Raw genomic sequence first — 20547 nt, 5'->3', positions numbered from 1 at the left:
CTTACCTATGATATGATTTATTTTGTATCTTGTTTCGCCATTTTCATCAATTATCTCAGTATGAACTGTGTCCAAAGCAGCAATATTCTTGTAATCTTCAGGTGTTACATAAAGATACTTGAAACCCTGCAAAACAGAAAATCAACTTTTATTCACTATGAATGTTCACTGAAGTGAGAAGGGAACTGCAAAGTATTCCATGAAAGACAACATTATATCATCTTACAGAACTACAGTGGAACCTTGTTTTTTGTAAGCCTTGATTTTTGTACAATCGGTTTTCATAGACTCTTTCCTACAAAACTTGGGTTTCGTATATTTCCTGGGATTTCATACACTCAGAGAAGCTCCTTCTGGGGCCCATTGTATGACTAGGCTCAAACCGAGCGCCCCAACAAAGCATCCCGTGTTCTCTCGTAACCCATTCTGCTTTTGTGCTCATTATTTTTCATGCCTTTTTATATGAGTGCAACTGCTAATAAGCCACCATGGGGCCAAAAAAAGTTCCAAGTGCCAGCCCTTCAGTAAAAATGGCAAGAAACACCATAGAATTTGAGAAAGAACTCGTAGCAAAGTGTTAGAGGGTGTTGCATGCTGATCACAGTAAGAAAATGCCTTTAAGTGCTGCTGTTAGTGAATTTAAGGCCAGTAGAAGCAGTTTGAAAAATTTAGAAAGAGAATGGGCATACATAATGTGCCTACTTCAGCAACTAAGAACAAGTTTGCCAAGTGGAGTGATATAAAAGATTTTTTGGAGGATTATCATCCTGACAAAGATGTACAATCTGTGTCTTCAACATCTTCAATGACAATGCCATGTTCTGTTCCACTTTAGGCAAATTTTAAAGAGATGCCAGAAACAAATGTCTCTGGACAGTTGTGTGTGTGACAGGGGTCCAGTGACTCGAGCTGGTCCTAGTGCCAGTAAAAACCGAAGACAGGAAGTAGCCTCAGATAGTGCCTGTAAAAGACTAAGAGGAGAAGTAACCCCAGATAAGTCCTTGATACCCGAAGTCCTTCTGGAGGGGGATTCCCCTTCCAAACAATAACCTCTCCTCCTCCTCCTCCTCCCCTTCTCTCCGTCTTCCATACACTAACAAGAGTCTTCCATGAAGGTAAGAATGATGTTATATGTTCATTATGTTTTATTATTCATTTATATTTATTTCACTGTTTTCTATAGGTAAAACTGTTTGTTTCCTATAAAATGTATTTTTTGTTAATATTTCTGGGGTCTGGAACACATTAACCCCTTACAAGATTAACCCGAGATATATCGTTATCAGTGTGCTAAAAATTTTGGACTTACCACGAGATATCTCGTTGAAAAGTTAAACGTGAATATTGGGCTAATACGAGATTTCTCGTGGCTCAGTATTGTTACAGCAGGCTTCTCCGAGATATCTCGTCCTATATCATACGTTTGGCAGTGGTATTTGCTGCTGGAAGTCGTGAGTTACCAACGATAATTTTCTGTATTTTTTCGCGCAGACGACGCGTCATTAGTAGCACTTCAGCTGCCATCTTTGACCTTTGTTTTTTTTGTTTTTTGCATATTTTTGCCTAATTAGGTAAGTTTGGTTGCATTATTTGTCATCTTAGACTGATTATATGTTATATTATTGATTCATCGTGTTGCTGTTGTGTCTTGTTAGCTAACCCCATGAGTATTTTGTGGTATATAGAGTAACCAGTGATCTTGAGAGGTTGTTCGTTCGTTTGTACGTATTTTATATCGTATTTTCGCCAGTTCTAAGTAAATTTGGTTGTTTATTTGTCATCTAAGACTGTTTATATGTTATATTATTGACTTATTATGATGATTTTGTGTCGTTTGTTCGTCTCTTGACCATTTTGTGATACGTCAAGTATAATTTTTTCCAAGGATTTTTTTTTCCTTTTTTTACGATGAGTACGCACTATTTTACTAGCTCTCCAGTGGTGACTTTTAGAATCTTCTGTATTTCTTCATTTTCCACGTTTTAGGTAAGTTTCATTGTTCTTTTTTTTTTATTTCAGACTGTTTATATGATATATTGTCGAGTAATTTGTTAGTATCTTGACTATTTATTTATTATTCTAGCCTTTTATTTATTTTTTATTTTAGCCCAGTTATGGCAAATTACCATGACAACAGTGATACTGAGGAATCATTTACAGAGCTTGAAAGTTCTGGCTCAGAAGGCGACGATTCAAGCTTGGATGATTCCAGTGACGATGATAGCGATACCAATACAGATACAGATACAGTAATGGATGAAACACAATGGAGGAGAATCGCAGATTCTACTGCCCCTCCACCCCCTCGATTTCCATTCACAGGAACAACAGGTCTCAATATCCAGGGAATATTGAAAGTATGTCGCCTTTAGATTTTTCCATGTATTTTTTGATGATGAACTGATTGAACTTATTTGCACTGAAACCAATAGATTTGCTGAGCAATGCAATGCAGACCCAAATACGTGGCATCCTGTAACTCCACCTGAACTCAGAGTTTTCTTAGCACTAAATACTTTGAAAGAATTGTGAAGAAGCCTGAAGAATCCTTGTATTGGTCCTAAAAATCCACTTCTTAGAACCCAATTTTTGCTGAAACTATGCCTTTCAAAAGATACAAGAAAATCAGGCAGTTACCTGCATTTTTCTGATAATGAAGCATACGATGCAAATTCGCATCCTAATCCCAAACTGAATAAGATATATCCTATTTATGTGCACTTAGAAAATAAATTTAGAACTGTCTACACCCCACAAAGAGATATTTCAATTGATAGAGTCTCTTGCTATATAAAGGAAGATTGGGATGGGTCAATATCCCATTGAAGAGATCAAGATTCGGCATAAAGTTCTTATGTTATGTGAAGCAAGTACAGGATATGTATGGAGTTTTTTTATTTATGTAGGTAAAGGAAACACAATTCGACCAGGATTCAATGAATTGCCTAAATCCTCACAGGTTGTAATGACTTTACTGAAACCTCTTTTGAATAAAGGCTATTGCCTTACAATAGACAATTATTACACCAGTCCTGAGTTAGTGGTATTCTAGTAAAATGTAGAACAGATTGCTAAATGGCACTGTTAGAATAAATCGAAAAGAAAAAGTCCTGCCGAGTTTCAGGGTGAAAACTGAAAGATTGTTGAAGAAGGGGGAAATGTCTGCTTATCGTAAGAGGTAAAGTTATGGCCATGAGATGGAAGGATAAAAAAGATGTTGTTCTACTCTCCACAGTTCATCAATAGTGATGAAGTTGAATTGCGAGTAGGAGAGGTACGAAAAAGAAGCCCAAAGTGTAGTAGACTATACCACACAATGGTGTGTGGATAAGTTGGATCAAAACTTGCAAAATTATCCTGTTCCCAGGAAAAGACACCACAGAAACGTAAAAAAATATTACAGCTTTTCTTGTTCCATCATCTAGATCTAGCCCTTTGGAATGCATATCAGTGTTTCAAGAAGATGAGAAATGAAAATTGCTGTTCATCTCTCAAATTCAGGTTGGAAAATAATTGATTCAACTCTGAAGAAGTATCATGCTGAAATCCCTCAAACAAGACCAGGTAGACCATCTATTTCAGCGAATCCTACCCGCTATTCAGGAAGCATTTTCCAATTGACATTCCTCCTACACCCAAAAGAAATTTTCTACAAGGCAATGTGTTGTTTGCTCTAAGAAAAGGGATAATAATGGAAAACCGATCGAGACGAGAGTCTCGCTACATGTGTGAGATATGTGAAGTTAGTCTTGTGTTATAACCCCCTGCTTCAAATCAATACCATACAAAATGATTGGGAAATACACTGGTTTATGTGAAGTGTTTGAATTTTTTTTTTTTTTTTTTTTACCCAAAATGAGAGAAAATATGATTTTGTTTTATTCTAAATGGTGAAATTTTTTTTTTTTATTCAAATGAAATGAAAAAATACTTTTATCAAAATGAAGTGGAAAAATAAAAAGTTATCAAGCATCAATATGATTTTTATTCAATTCCTATTATCAAAATTACTAAAACGAAGCATACGAGATATCTCGATAGATAAAATTATTATAATTTATACGAGATAACTCGTTATTGGCCATAAAAAGGTCTCAAGTGGAGTTTCTAAAAAATTACAATTTTACATAAAAATAATCACAATTTTCTGTTGAAATCAAAATTAGAAATAGAGTCTAAAAAACAGTTATATTTTAATTTAATTCAATAAAACAATTAGATTCTTTTTGAAACATTAATGTTGAAAAAATAAGTCTTTGAAGGGGTTAATGGTATTTACATTATACATTATTCCTTATGGGAATTATTGTTTCAGTTTTTGCACGTTTTGGACTTCATGGGAGGTTCCAGAACGGACTATGTATGAAAACCGAGGTTCCACTGTAATAGCAAATAAATAATACTACTATCAATAATGATTTCATAATCAAAATGTTTAGTACAAAAAGTTCTGAGCAATACATAAAACTTTACCAGATATGAATGCAATGTTACCCAACATAATCACAATTTATCTCTACTGCATAAAACATGATGTGTATCCAAATATTTTTCGTATAAAAAAACTTCACACATCTCTCACTGCCTATATAGGCACTTAATTTCTCTTTAATGATTTGGTGGAAAGATAGTTTGTTTTGTCATAAACACACAACATTACAATATCTCCCTTGTATTTTCACACAGAGCAAGTGGAAACTTTCCAGTTCTATGTTGTTCCAACGCACTTAAGTCATTCTTTGTGCGTCTGGTATTTGGAGCATAGCTCACAATGTTTCTCCAATTTCTTTCAGCTTACTTATCCAATTTTCATCAATTTAATCATGTAAAACTTTTCCTATAGGCTCATACACAAAGTTGATCAGTGTACAATTCATCCTTCGCAATTATCCTTTAAATGTATATCTCCTTGCCAGTCCTAGATGGTTAAATAATTTAGTTCAGTAAGTGCCCATCTGCTTTTCCCCACAAACTGTGTTTTACTGTTTTGGGACACTTAATCTGTTAATTTTTCTGAACAGTTTACTAGGTGTAGGTATTTTTCACATGTATATATATATATATGTACATGTATGTATATATAATATATATATATAGATATAGATATATATATATATATCTATATGATATATATATATTATATATATATATATATATATATATATAGATATAGATATATATGATATATATATATAGATATATATATATATATATAGATATATATATATATATATATATTATGTAGTATATATATATATGGTTGTATATATATATAGATATATATTTATATATATATATATATTATATATATATATATATTATATATATATAGTATATATATATATTATATAATATGTATATATATGTATATATATATTAAAATATATTATTATTAGTATATATATAGATATATATCTATGTTATATACTGATATTGATTATATATAGATATATAGTATATTATAGTATATTATAATTTATGTATATATATAGGTATATATATATATATATATAATATATATAATATAGATATAGATATAATATTCATAATTATATAATTAATATACTATTATATGATATGATATATGTAGTATATATATATATTATATATATTAATATATGTATATATATATATATTATATAAGTTATAATTATATAAAATATATATATATTATAGATAGAATATATATATACTATATATATATATAGTAATAATCTATAATATATATATATATATATCATAATATTAATATACAAGTGCAGTTATGGCCACCACAAACACGACTGCACAATATTTTTCAAATGGTTACAAGTTTCAACTGCCTGTTTTAATTTGTATGTCTTATAAAGTGAGTTATTTCATAGATCTTACCAGCTGCATTACTCAGTGAACACTGTAATAAAATATTTATACATACTGCAAGCTACTTCATTCATACAGTAATTTTAACTAGCTTAAATTACTCATCCATATAACTTTCATTTTACTGTTACTTTAACCTTTTCTAATATTTTACATTAATATTTGAAGTGTCCGTAGATCCCATACTTTATAATGTAGAGTCTAGTATATTGTACAACCATACCCAGAAAACACTGTTATCCAAAAATTTCCTCGGCTAAATTCAACTAGGTAAGTGAGCTCCTGCAGCAAAACTTTCATGTTTGGATATTATCTGCTGATTTCAACTCATCATACTACTGGAGAACAGTTTCAGATCATACATACTTTATCTGGTTCTGTTGGATCTTCCCATGCAACTTTGAACAAATGCTTGACCTCCTCTGCCAACCCAATACGAGCACCTGAGTTGGCTGCAATGTAGATCCTCGGGATCTGAAAAGACAATTCACATCATTACTCCACAATATGCTCACTTAACATTAAGATACAGATAGCTGAAACACATATAAACTCAGTGCATTAAAAATATGGCTCACTAAATCAAATGCACTGAACACTTTCAAAACTTAGCAGCATTATGTATTACGAAACATAAGATGCACCATAAAAATTTCCAAAAACACCAACCTTCAAATTTCGGGCAAGTATTGAAGCTTTCAGGAATAGTGTGTCTTCTGCAGGACCAAATGAACCAATCTGATACGTAATGTCATTACAAATGCATATCACATCTCGACCATCTGGGTACTCTGGGGTGTGCAATGTCATACGCCACGCAACCATACCAATCTAGAGATATGGAAAAATAAAAAATAAAATGCAAATTTTCTCATTATATACCAATTTCCAAAGATAAAGGAAATCAAGCTTATCCACTATCAATAAGAAAAATTCCCCACTTACAATAACCCTATACTATAGTCAAACCATAATGAAACGAGCTCTCCGGTGGGGCTGTTTGGCTACTCTCCACGTGTGTTTAATCTCTGCATAACTGCCAAATCTAGGACAACAACAGAGAGATAAAACCATTCCACCCATTACAGATATCAAACACTATCATCTTTTTCGTTACGCAGAATTCTAAGTCAATTACATCGGTTCACATTTGATAGTTTTTTATGCAATAACAAGAAACTGATTCAGATTTTCTGTCAAGATGACATCTCATTTTGGTGCTGCTGCCAAGATTTCAAATAGCTCCATGTGCGTTTAAATCCACGGATAAGCATCTTAAGTCTGTCTCCAGAGAAGCACTTTCAGTGGTCTTGGTATATGAGTTGTTTTGCAGCCGTGTACGTGAGTGGTCTCATGGCCGTGCACTTGATACCTCTCAGAACTGGGTATGTGAGTCCTTGCATGGACGTGTGTGGTACATAGACCGTTTGTGCTCATAGTTTTCCTAAAGACAATGCTTGTGATGCATCTTCTGGTTATGTTATTGAGCCCGCTTGCTCAAGGTTTCAGTCGTTCGGGATACCATTCTTCCGGTGAGAAACATGACGCCAAGCTCTGTAGGGAAACCTCTCCAGTGGCTTTAGAAAAGGACAAGGTTCTCTTTTGCTGGAGCTAGAGGAAGGGGAGAGCAATGAGTTTCTGTATTCTTTTTCAAAGGTTGTTGATTTCATCCGTGAGTTCAGTAACCTAGGAGGGAGGACACAGGCTCAATCTTGATGATCCCTATGTTACGGCCTCTGAGAGAGAGGTCCGCTTCAGGTTCGATATGAAATAAATAAATAAAAATATTTCAACACCAACAGTTGAAACTGGGGATACGAATATAGAAAGAATCACTAACACAACAAAGGTTTACTTACAAGCTTACTAACAAAGGTAAATGCAGAATGGTATCTCCTATTTACATAAAAAAACCGAATCTTATACTGCATGAACTGGGGGAACAGCGAGGTAATTCAAATACTTGCTGGCTGGTTTAGTGACTCGAAGCGATGACTTCACAAAAGGAGAACGGCGATTGCAGACGTGTTCTTGACTCCGTATTGCAGAAAATAATGTCTACTCTTGATACTTGGAAGGCAGGATCTCCCTAAAACCTCTAGCAGGACATTTTCTTCTTTGAAGTCTGCTCAACGTCGAGATAACTCGGTCGTCCACTCCTGAAGATGACTAGACCAGAATCCAACCAACTCTCGAGCAACTTTTCCTCTGATCCTTCGTTGGTCCCTTTTTCTCTTATCTCTCTCGGATGATCTCTGCTGCTGCTGATCTCTAACTGATAATCTGATCTGTGGCTCTTACTGAGGATATCTCTCTGTGACTAACTGATGAACTCTCTCTGACGATCTCTGCTTTCTCCTACTTTGTCCGTCGTATTTATACGGCATTCTGGGGGCGGGGCCTACGGCGAACATCACAGACTCCCGAGATTACTGGAACTTCTCTGAAGAATCTAGACGAGGTATTGCATCAGAAATCGCGGTGTTTCTCACGTCATGATGGCGCCTGACGAGTTCCACAACACTCCTGCCGATTCTAGAACCATCATGAGAACAGGCACCGCCAACAACATGCACTAATGCCTCCTTGCTGCCGAACTTCTCGAAAATGCGTTTTCCTTTCCTTTAACTTCCTTTGCTATGAAATAATTACCATCACACCCTACTGGCATAGAAGCTTTGCTCGGCTCAAAGAGAGATTCTAGGACTTCGTTTGAGCTTCCACTTTCGGGACATGCACAGTCAATTTTGAAGCGTATTAATGACCTGATTTTGGATAGGGATAGCTCACTTCGATCCAGTAAGACTTCTCGCAAAAGGTAGGGAACATTTTTAAATTTTTTTTTTTACACCTTGCGCATTTGCATATCTTCCTCTTTCCATTGATTTGTTTTTTCTTAAATTGGCTGACCTCAAAGTTTACCTGGCCTGTGGTGCTGCTTATTGATTATTTAGCCTGGCTCTTAAGGGTTAATGCCTACATTAAGTTTTTGCTCATATAATTTGACAGTTAGGTTCCAAATTAAATTTATATTTAATCTTTGGTCTTCAAGTATAACATTAACCCTTAAATCCACTGCATTAGTTTAATCCCCATCACACAAACGATACACATTGTTTCTGAAGGTTTTTATTTTAAGTTCTTAAAATGACAGCTCTTTCAAAGCACTTTAACCTTAGGGCACAGACATAAGGATGAAAAACCTGGAAATATTTTACCAGCAAATATATTAAAGAAAAAATAACAAGATATAAAGTCAACTTACATTATTCTCACCAGGAAGTCGTTTCTCCTCAATAAGTTTATCATCTTGATCCAACACCAGTTCTACAGTACTCATAAGAACACCAGGGACTTCTCCTCCACCTGAAAAATATAGAAAAAAGAATTCCCTGTAACCATAAATATTAACATTTTTCACCTAATCTCAAAATGAGCTATAAGTGATGCTTTATCCTTTCCCTTTGAGAACCTTTCACAGGCCTAGTCGTTACCAATGTTTCACTGTTGTAATTGGTATTCTTACAGCATTTTAAGACCCCACTGGGAACTTAAGACTCTCAACTTGCTGATATCCAGCACCCTTTGATGGATCTTTTCTTATTGTTACTGCTGTAGTAAAACTTTGAACAATTATTAAATCAAAACCAAGGGTCATTTATTTCATACTCATCTCTAAATAAAATTAAAACTTTTTTTTCTAATCACTTCTTACACTTTATATTACTTATTTATCATTACGTGTCTGCTCCACTTTCAACATTTCAGGTGTATTCTATCACACACCCATTCTCTAGTCTTCTTGTGATTGCTTTTCATGGAGAGTCCTCAACAAAACTGAGGCATATGCTCTATAACAATTCATACCCCTGAAAAACACTCTCGGATGTATTCTCTCACAAAAACATACAAACACACCCCTTCTTCACTATTTCTTAAAGACATTAGCCAACTGGTCATCCTGTGTATGCTTATCGTGAAGTGTGTTCGACAAACTTGGGGGGTGTGTTCTAAACCACAAATCATACCCAAGAAAAGCAATTCTTCAAACACACCATTATAGCCATTTCTTGTCACAAAAGATGTATACACACAAAAGTATGGATGAATACATTTTCCCAACATGATACAGGATTCAATTTGGGTAATGTTCAACTATTATATATAATAGTACTAACCTCGCTCTCGTAGGTACTCTTCCCAAACTCTCTCCAAGGCCTGCCGAAACATCTCTGGGAAGTCATAAACATATGTTGTGCCATTTGTCTGAGCCTGAAATCTCTTCAGTTGAAGATAATCCTTGGTCATGTAAGGTGTAGATATTGGAAGACCATGTAGTGGACCTTGACGTGCTCCAAAACCTTCAAACTTGATCTGTCAAATGAGAAACCATCTTTCTAAGTACACCACAATCTCTTTATAATAGTATGGTAGGAGTGAAAGTCTGTAAGCACCTTTTTAGTTGTCCTGTCCTTTTTGGTATATTTTCTTTGATGGACATCACTTAGTAGATTGAAATTGTACAAATTGTTCTATGCTCTGCACATTTTTTGTGATTTTTTCACTTTTAGTATTTTGGAAATTCTCAAGCTTGAATTACAGTACTTTCTTTAACAACTTAAGCTAAAATTATTTAAGGAAAAATGGTAAAAAGTATGCATTACCATCATTTTTGATTGATATGAAAGACATGAGCACAAAAATATGAAAATTTATACAATAAAATTAATTATTTGGATACTTAGCTATTGTTAAAGTTAGCTTACATCTTCACTCCATCAGGTGATTAGGTGCAATAGGCATTCCAAAATAAACATAAGAATAATACTTAGCTGACCTGGATGGACTGTCTGTAAACACCCTTTTCTATGCTAGATGGAGCTGGAATACAACCCACTCATCAGAATTCTTCTTGACCACTTACTATATGTGGGGTCTTGGTGGGTTTCCACTTTAACAGTAGGTAAGTATCCAGATAATTACTTTTATTATAAAGAAAAAATTCATTATTTGGGAAGAATCTTACCTACTGTTAAAGTCTTTTATTAAGAAAGGAGAGGTTTTAAAACATTCTTCCCTTCCTGGCAAATGCTTCTGTCAAACAGTAGATATAAAGCAGAGTGTAAGGCCCTTGTAGTGACATTTTAGAGGATACTTGCAGGGAAAAGGACTCTATTCTATTCTGTAGAGTACCAGTGGCTTCTGTGCTGGGGTTTAAAGCCCACAACTGACAGTACAAAACTACAGTCAACTACTCTCAGACAAAGGTATGCTCCCATACGCCAATGTGTACCTCCATGCTCCCCAAAACTTGAACACTGGGATTTCCTTACAAACTACCAACAGGAGAGAAAGGGAGGTTACTATCATACTTGTTTCAGGAAAAAATCATCCTTGCTTTGATAATAGGACTAAGGGCTTTACAATTATCATACAAAATTTTGATGGTCACACAAACAATGCAAGGATAAAACTTCGCTACACCTCCACTAGATTGCATTGACAACCTTCTTCAGCAAATGGTTTTTAAGGAAATTAAAAGATGTCCCTATGACATAACACCATGAGGTTTTACCGACAAAAACAGTAAGAGCTCAAGATTCAATAGTGTTGGCTAATTTCACTGAGCAGTGTAGAAAAAAATGGGGGGGAAGGCAGAGCATTTCTGGACAAAGGAGTGTTTAGTCCCCTACCACCACAAAATAAACTCTCAACTCCTCCTCTTGAAGGTTTAAAGCTGTCTAGGTAAATTCTCTGAGCTCTAACTGGACTTAGCAAAGCTTCCTCTTCATTGCCTACTACAGAAGTTCAACTAGGCAAAGTCACAAGTCTGGGAGGGCTTTCACTTTGCTACAGTTTCTAGCCCTAAAAAGTTGAAGAAAAGAGACAGGAATCTCCTTGAATAAAGCCTATATTTAAAGAAAGGACCTGTAGCTCACTATTATGCTTTGCTGTAGCAAAAGCTAAAGGATAAAGTGTCTTCAAAGTTAAGTTCTGAAGTGATGTTTTATCCAGACTCAAAATGAGGTATAGTAATATAAAAAAAAAAAATTCAAGGAATATGTCTACATTCCGTCCTAAACACTGATAGGAAGATTTCAGGCCTCCAGCTCAAAAGATTGGAAGACCTCTTTCAAACCTAAGTCATGTGCAATACGTATGTAAGTGTGTCACAGATGTGAAGACAATACAGCCAGATGCCTAAGACAATCCTTCTGCCTCGAGACAGCCTGAAATGGGTGGTCCAAGTATAGGAAAACTCATGTTCCTACCTGATGACTGCATCCTCCCAATGGTGCCTAAACATGGATGAATATTTGTGGTGCCATGCTCAGACCAAACCACAGTGCGTTGAATTATAACTGGTTCACTTAAGGTAGATTCTTGAGTGAGCCCTATGGCCTACGAGACGTTAGTTTGGCGGCCGCTGAATTGGCTGGAGCTGCCTACCTCCCGGTACCAGCCAATCAGCAGCCACCAAACAAACGTCTCGTAAGAATAAGGCTCATCCGAGAATCTACCTTAAGTGAATCAGTTATAGAAGACCTTCCTTTTAACCACACAGTACAGATATTCCCTCAGCTGATGATTGATTGGGATGAGGGAGTACATGACATGCCTGTCAACAATAATGACCCAGTCACTCTTCCAGTTGTCTGACAGGACTGAACTGGATGACTCCATGGAACAAGAAGTGAGTCAAACAAATGAGCTTTTGAGATTGTGGAGATGTTCCACACCGGTACAATTGTCTGATCTCCTACAAAACTTGGAACTTCTATGTGTGATGAGAATATATAGGAAGGATATCGGGGATACCATCTGGGGTGCAAGTGTAACAAAAGCTAAGACATATCCCTCCCTGAGAACCGTCACTATCCTAGTTTCAGCTCCACAGCTTTGCCATACACTCAAAATCTCTCTAGATGGCCTCCTACTGGACCTTGAGGGCTTGAAACATCAGTTACAAATGCCTCTGCAATTCTTCTCCTTAGACTGGGTCTTCACACTCAGGTTTACCAGTCAGTCCACCCACGACCATTTGATGAATGAATGTCACTTGTAATGAGTACAGTAATACCTAGAACTTGCAGGAGGTTAGGTTCCAGACCCCCTCGTGTAAGGGGAATTTCCGTGTAAGTTTAGCACGGTCTCTAAAAATGTTGATATATGCCTACTTCTAGAGTTTGAACACTAAATATAACCCTAATCATGGTCCTTAAGTATTAAGCTAACTTTGAAATAAAATTAAATTTCCTGTAATTTCATTTAAAGTTAGCTTGATACATTCTTTAAAAAAAAATCAAAATGTTGGTAAAAATACAGGTGTGAACACTTCATATACAACGTATTTCTCTCTTCTTTCCCTTTTCCGACCGAATGATCTATTTTTAGAAGTCTTCTTAACCACTTTTAAGAAATTCTTTATTTGGTCTTTTTCTTTTTGCTCTGAAATTCCTTTTCACAAACAAAATGTTTTTTATTTGGACTAATACAACTCTTAGTTATGTGTCTATGTTTTAGAACAGCGGATTTACAGTTCTAGAAAGTGAAGGTAAAAATAGATCAATTAAAAGTTATCTACCACTAACTACCAATGAGAGAGAGAGAGAGAGAGAGACGAGAGAGAGATGAGACGAGAGTCGAGATTCGATGAGAATTTACGGTAAAAAAAAATCCTTGATTGCAACCCCTCCCCCCCCTCCTGTCACATTACTTGACATATTTGACAGCTCTGGATTTTGAGCTTCTGGTGGAGTTAAAAAGACAGATGAGGGGGAAGATTTTTTTATACACATCATAATGTCATTATAGTTTTATTATTTTTTTTTCTTTTAAAGTAAGGCTTTCTTAGGATTTGTGACAATTTTCTCGCTTACGACGATTTTCAGTTTACGATGCATCTCAAGAACGGAACCCCCATCGTAAGCCGGAGACTGCATTTAATCATTTTCAACTTCTCGTGGAAGGTAGGCATACTTTTTTTTATTTTTTTTGTACAGCATGTGCATTTGCATATGTTCCTCTTTCCATTCAAGTGTTTTTTCTTAAACTGGCAGACTTCAAGGTTTTCCCTGGTTTGGGGTGCCGCATGTTAATTTTTTACACTGGCTCCTGAGAGTTAAAATACTCTCACATATGAATTTTGTAAATACAGTTATATTACTATTGTTATTAATATTTGAAAATATTAAACATAGTACATAAATGTACCATAAAAATTCTCTCATCTCAGTAAGAGAGAGAGAGAGAAGCAAGGAAAAGATGCATATTCATTATGTTTGTATTTTATGAGGCGGTCTCAGCCCTTACACCAAACCACCGATAACCAGAAACCAGTGCTATAAACCCAAAGGAGGGCAAAATCCAGTTATGAATATATGCTGAACAAACGTAGTAAAACCAAAATGCTGGTAACCGATACCAACTGGGGGCTGACTGTACATACAGGAACAAAAAGTAGCTTCTCCCTCTCTCCCTGGAGGGGCAATATTCCCTCGGAGGATGGATCAGCATACTCACAGCACAAGCGATGACAAAGCAGAAGAAAAATGCACATCTACGTCCTGCAATTTGCAACTGTCCAAAGGTAGATCAACACAGAAAACGAGGAAAAAATCTAAAAATGTTGACGTCCCTGGAACTTCTGGGCTGAATAAATAAAAACGAGGTACAAGCTTCAATAAAAAAAAAAAACCAGCTTGGGATAAGGAGAGCAAAGTGACACACTGCTCTCCAAGGTGGTTGACGAAAGACTAGTGCATCACGAGGTTACAAGCCTGGTCAGTGACAAACGTCCACCTCATATACACATGAGTTGCCAGATGCCACAGATTCCTTGCTTTACAATCTTTAATTGTTTTTAACTGGTTTCCAGCTTGGTTCTATTAGATCATCCTATTGTTAAGACCATAGGTTTGTTCCGTGTATGAACATCTAATGCCCGTTTCTGCTTGCTGTAGATGACATAATTGCAAAACAGAAAAATACTATACTACCCAGGGAAAAAATCAGCCATAATATGGCCAAAAATATCACAGCCTAATCATACTGTATCAACGTCTAGATGGCAGGAAAAATCTTAACAAGAGTATGAATATTCAAATGCCACTTGGTGGGAAAAATGTAATTATGTACAGACAGTCCATCCTTGTTAGCCAGGCATTATTTCTTTCCTTTAATTTGAATACCAATTGCACCTAATGGTGCAAAGGTGTAAGCTAACTTCAAAAGTAGATAAGATTCATTCCAAATCAAAATATAAAGATGTAATTTTTCTAAGTTCATATACAGTGATACATCATTTTTTTAGCGTTTGTCAATCATTACGTTTTTAGAGCGAAATTTTAAAGAAAATATTGTATTTGTCGAAAAATGTCTTAAACCAGTGTTCAGTGCACTGAGTGAGACAATAGAGACAAGAGGAGAGGGAAGACAGGGGTCTGCTTCCTACTAACTTACCAGCTGGGCTGGGATGATTATTTGCCCTTTTCTTTCACTTACACTCAATTTGACCAAATCATTTCTTTTTGTTATGGTAAAATAACTGTCCAGTGACAATTATTCTTTACGATTTTTTACCACTGTAAAAGTAACTTGGCTCCGTAATAAACACTGTGTGCCTTCGATTGTTTGTTTAAACAACTTCCTTGTGAAATTTTATTTAATCTCTTTCCTCTTCTTGCATTCTTTACTTACCACTTATTTGTTTGCAAAATCCTCAAGTATATTTTAAATTCTGCCGTTTGCCAACAGTAAGCCGATGTATTGTGTCATATTTAATATCTTTCATGCACTTAAGATCCAAGTGTAAACACTTCAACAATCATACACGCTGATTACTCACTCTCTCTCTCACAGACACAATCGGACACACATACTATCAATTCCTTTGATTATCCTTGTAAAATGTGAATAAAATTGATTTTGTTATTAACCTTTACCTACTGTGACCATTTTGGTTTCCTCAAAGGGTTCCCATCTCTCCTCCCTCCATCCCCCAACCAGCTATGTGCCATTTTCAAAGAGAGTAAATCGTACTTGGAAATTTTTTTTTTTTTAAAAGTGTATGTCATATAACTTACTGTTTTATTACTTTACACTCCTAATTTAACTTCTGAACACATTAAAGGGGGACTTTTTGGGTTGGCTGGAACTAATTATCCTGATTCCCCTAATTTCTTATGGGGATATTTGTTTAATTTCAAACAAATCACATTTCAAACAGCCTTCTGGAACGGATTAAGTTCAAAGTTTGAGATAGGTACTACTGTATACTGTAAATACATATATAATATATGCAGTCCCTGGTTATCGGCAGACTAGATTAATGGCGATCCGATTTTATAGCATTTATGGTGCCATAAAGGGCCGAGTTTTGGTTATCAGCACCATAAGGTGCCGATAATAGTTATGGCTTTGTAACATACCAGGCAGAGGTGCCATTAACCGAAACTCAGCACCATAAGTGTCTTAAATTGCCAAGTTCCAGTTAATGATCGTTTTTGCTTATCAGTACCCAGCCGAGAACGGAACCCCCAATGATAACCGGGGACTGCCTGTATGTACATAATGGTTAATTACCCCAATGTATACTGGGGACTGTCCTGTATGTATAATATATATATATATATATATTTATTAATATATAATATATATAATAATATTATATTAAATATATATATAACTATATGGTAATACTATAATATATATATATATATATATATATATGATATATATATATATACTATATATATACATATATATATATATAATATATATATATATATATATATATATATATATATAATATATATAGATATATATATATATATATATATATATATAATATATATATAATATATATCTATATATATATATATATATATATATATATATATATATATATAATATATATATATATATATATATATATATTATAATCTATATATATATATATATAATATATATATCATATATATATATATATATATATGTATAATATATATATATCTATATATATATCGATATATATATATATATATATATATATACACAGGCAGTCCCTGTGTACACGGGGTTCCGTTCTTGAAGATGCTTGAAGCGCCAAATCATCATAAGCCGAAACATCGTTAAAAATCGTAAGAAAACCATACTTTTAATGCTTTGGGTGCATTAAACACTATGTAAACTGCATTCTTATTGCATTTTTCATCAAAAAAGCTTTAAATATTGATTATTTTGCATTTTTGGTGTCATATTTCTTCTGCCAGATCAGCGTTGTAGGCGTCCTAACCCTCGAAATAATTTTTGATGAATATAATTGAAAAGCGCCTTAACCTTGGATCGTTGTAAGCCGAACCAGCTGTAACCCTGAGATTGCTGGCAATCATACTGAACAATTATTTTCCTCAAAACTGTAAGAAAATAAACAATAGCTTTATAAAATAAGTTTTTATAATTCTACCTTACTAAGAAACTTATTTGGAACTATTTGGAATTAAAACTTGACTACGTGTATATTCTAAGAATAAAAAAAACCTGATAAATGATGGCAGGCATCCATATAAAAAAAACACCTGTCATTAAATGCCATAATTTACAATTCTAAAGTAAATTTGGTTCAAGAGATTAGTTGAATATTAAAAGTTCTAATCTATATTCTTTAAAAACTTTGAAAAAAGTTTTCATATTCATACTTTTATTTTTACATCAAGTTCAATTGTCATAAGTCTAACACTGCACACTGATTTTATATACTATAAGAACACCTATTAAAGACTAAACACACATTAGTATATATATGTTCTGTATATGGAAATATTGTTATTTCATTGCTAACTACAACTATAAAACAATGATTAATCTAGAGTACTTCATGCCTTTATGTGTAAAAAGTTCTATGTGCCACTTGATGCACCAGTATATCAAAATATTCTTATCTGAAAGATTCCTCTGTTCCAATATACTATGCTTACCTGAACCAAAAAAAGTGTTCACTAATTATTATTATTAAGGGCTGCATGTACTTCAATATGACAGGTTAGTATTTCTAAATCTGCATGGGGTTTAATAAAATGACATTTCATGACTTGCAGGAACAAAAATTTATATATGCAAGAGTGAAAGACTTACAAAACACCCTTAAACCCATATGCATATGAATAGATATGCATATAGGTGCATACATAAATTGTGAAATGTTACAAATACTACTAAGATTATCAATCTAATCTGTAACACACGAGACAAAACCAATTAAAAACCTATATACTTGTTAGATACATTATTTCATTAGTGAATGAATCTACTGCAACATCAGCCAAAAGTGATAAGTAACAGCTACCGGAAATACCCCTCTTCCTGGGGATGAGAAACGCCTGCTGTTTGACGAAAAGTGACAAGGTGATCGTGGAGGAGCTTCCACTTCCAATTCCAAAAATTTTACCTGACAATATCCATTTCAAATGCTGTTATTGTAATTCACCTTAAGTATAAATATAAATAACTTAAAAAACTAACCCATCAAACTCAGAGAATGAATGAATTGCTTAAATCTGCAATGACTGAAAATCATGTGAGGGACAGTGATTCACAATTTGATTAATGGGAAGAATTTCTGAGCAAAAGTTAACAAAGCAATAGGAATGCAAAACAAAAGCTACAGCATTATAGAAAAAATGGCAAATAGATAAAAACAAATGCATATGATGTACAAAAGTAAGGATAAAAATAAATCATTGCTCTGACAAATTTCTTCTCCCTTGAAAAAAATTCTAATCATTTTAATACTTCTTTAACATACAAAATAATATTGAACTTGAAAAATTACATTAAATAAAAAAAAGCAAGTTGACTGCTACTGTGTGGAGGGTAAGTGACCATAGAGATTACAAGCAAAACCCTTATTATAAAATGTCATTCCTCAGTCATCCAGTTTGTAAGAAAATGAACCACAGTTTGTATCCCTTTTAAATATGTTTATTAGCTGCTAAATAAAATATTCATTAATTTCTAGTGTTTCTATTGGGAGGTACTGCCTAGTGAGTGCCTTGTGAGGTGCATTGCTGCCCTTCTTTTTGCCTTTAACGTTTCACCCACTCCCTTTAATCTCTTTCCATTGGTTGTATAATTTCTTCAACTTTGCCTTTCTCCAATTTCCACCTTTTATTCGAGAACAAATTCCTCTGGGCCAACCATGAACGACTGTGTTAGATTAAATCACTTTAATATAATAACAGCCTTAAATATGGCAAGTTTTGTATTTCACATCAATTGTCAAGCATTATATGGAGGAAAGAGATTTAGAAGTTCCTTCAAGTAGAGAAGGGTACCTTCAAGCTAAGGCAGGATAAACCCATGCCTAAAAAATCATACAAAACTTTGAAACTCATCTTAAGCACAATGCTTGTAGCATAGGTACTCAAGGTGTTCTAAGATATGATCATTTACATCTGAGTATTCCTGAACATATTCAATAGCAAGATGATGTAGCTGACCATTCTGATTCTGCAACTGTCTATAAGCTCACTGAAAAGCTGCATAAAGAAGTTTCTTGAAGACACTATTTCAATATTGTTAGAAAATCACCCAGTGAAACAACTACAATATATAGAACTTGATTACATCTAGTCCTATTAGGTGGATTACAATATCACAGCTGTTTGGTCAACATACTGCCCAAGACCTTCAGCCCCTATCACAGAAAATTGCATAAGAAAGATAGGCGCATACAAGTAGTAAGAGTACATGTGCCCTTTGGATTCATGGGTACTTAGGCATTTTCTGAGGGCTACAGTACTTTGCTTATTTCACTAAGTTTACATCATCAATATTTACTATAACTTTGCTCTCACACAGGAATAACTGTAGAATTTTCAGTTGCCTAAGCGCTTTCCAGCCATAACAAAGTGGCAAGAATAAGACATAGATACAAGTAAGCTTCTTTCAATTTGACCTTTGATGGGATTTTCCAAATGTTGTTCAGATTAAGGGGCGCTCCGACCACAGAATTTCGAGGAACTATCAAATATGATGTTATTATGATATAACAAAGTTTCATGTATACTTACCTGGCAGGTATATATATAGCTATATTCTCTGTTCGCACTGGCAGAATTTTCAAAACTCGCGGCAACCGCTAGATCACTGGTAGTTCAGGTGATCGCCGCCGTACCTCCAGCTCCCGCCGTGGCACTGGTGCTCGGAATCATTCCCATTTTCCCGTCGTCATTTTTCTCTGAACCCTGTCTCCTGAGGGGAGGTGGGTGGGAATTATTATATATACCTGCCAGGTAAGTATACATGAAACTTTGTTATATCATAATAACATCATTTTCATGTATGACACTTACCTGGCAGGTATATATATAGCTGATTGACACATTTGGAGGTGGGTCAAAGACAGCAACATTGTAAGAGTTTTAAAAATTTAAAATTTAAAATACTCTTAGATTCCTTACCTGCTAAGGTAGCTGACTTCAGCATTCCTGCCTCTTAGCCTGCTAAACCTTAGTAGCTTCCAACTAGGACGTGACCTATTAGTTGATGGCTAAATACAAGGGTCTGACAAACTGGACGGACCAATTTGTTGACAGGAACCCTAGCCCTCTCTTACCACGGGCATTCATGCTAGGATAAGTTAGACCACCTGAACCACACACAAAACTAACCTAACACACTACA

The 20547-nt window shown here is 34.7% G+C and overlaps 1 protein-coding gene across 1 annotated transcript in view; it reads right to left on the bottom strand.

Moving 5' to 3' along the window:
• LOC135207998 (acetyl-CoA carboxylase-like) overlaps positions 1-20547 on the bottom strand; it is a 460030-nt gene that overhangs the window by 138909 nt on the left and 300574 nt on the right. Inside the window, exons 29-34 of the mRNA XM_064240089.1 lie at positions 18209-18310; positions 10041-10236; positions 9128-9228; positions 6532-6693; positions 6229-6336; positions 6-126 (exon numbers count right to left, since the gene is read on the bottom strand). Coding sequence (XP_064096159.1) covers positions 6-126; positions 6229-6336; positions 6532-6693; positions 9128-9228; positions 10041-10236; positions 18209-18310 — 790 coding nt within the window. The remainder of the gene's footprint in view (positions 1-5; positions 127-6228; positions 6337-6531; positions 6694-9127; positions 9229-10040; positions 10237-18208; positions 18311-20547) is intronic.

Source organism: Macrobrachium nipponense, chromosome 34 (assembly GCF_015104395.2).
Source record: "Macrobrachium nipponense isolate FS-2020 chromosome 34, ASM1510439v2, whole genome shotgun sequence".
In the NCBI taxonomy this organism is placed as follows: Eukaryota; Metazoa; Arthropoda; class Malacostraca; order Decapoda; family Palaemonidae; genus Macrobrachium; species Macrobrachium nipponense.
This window is presented reverse-complemented; position numbering and strand designations above follow the sequence as displayed.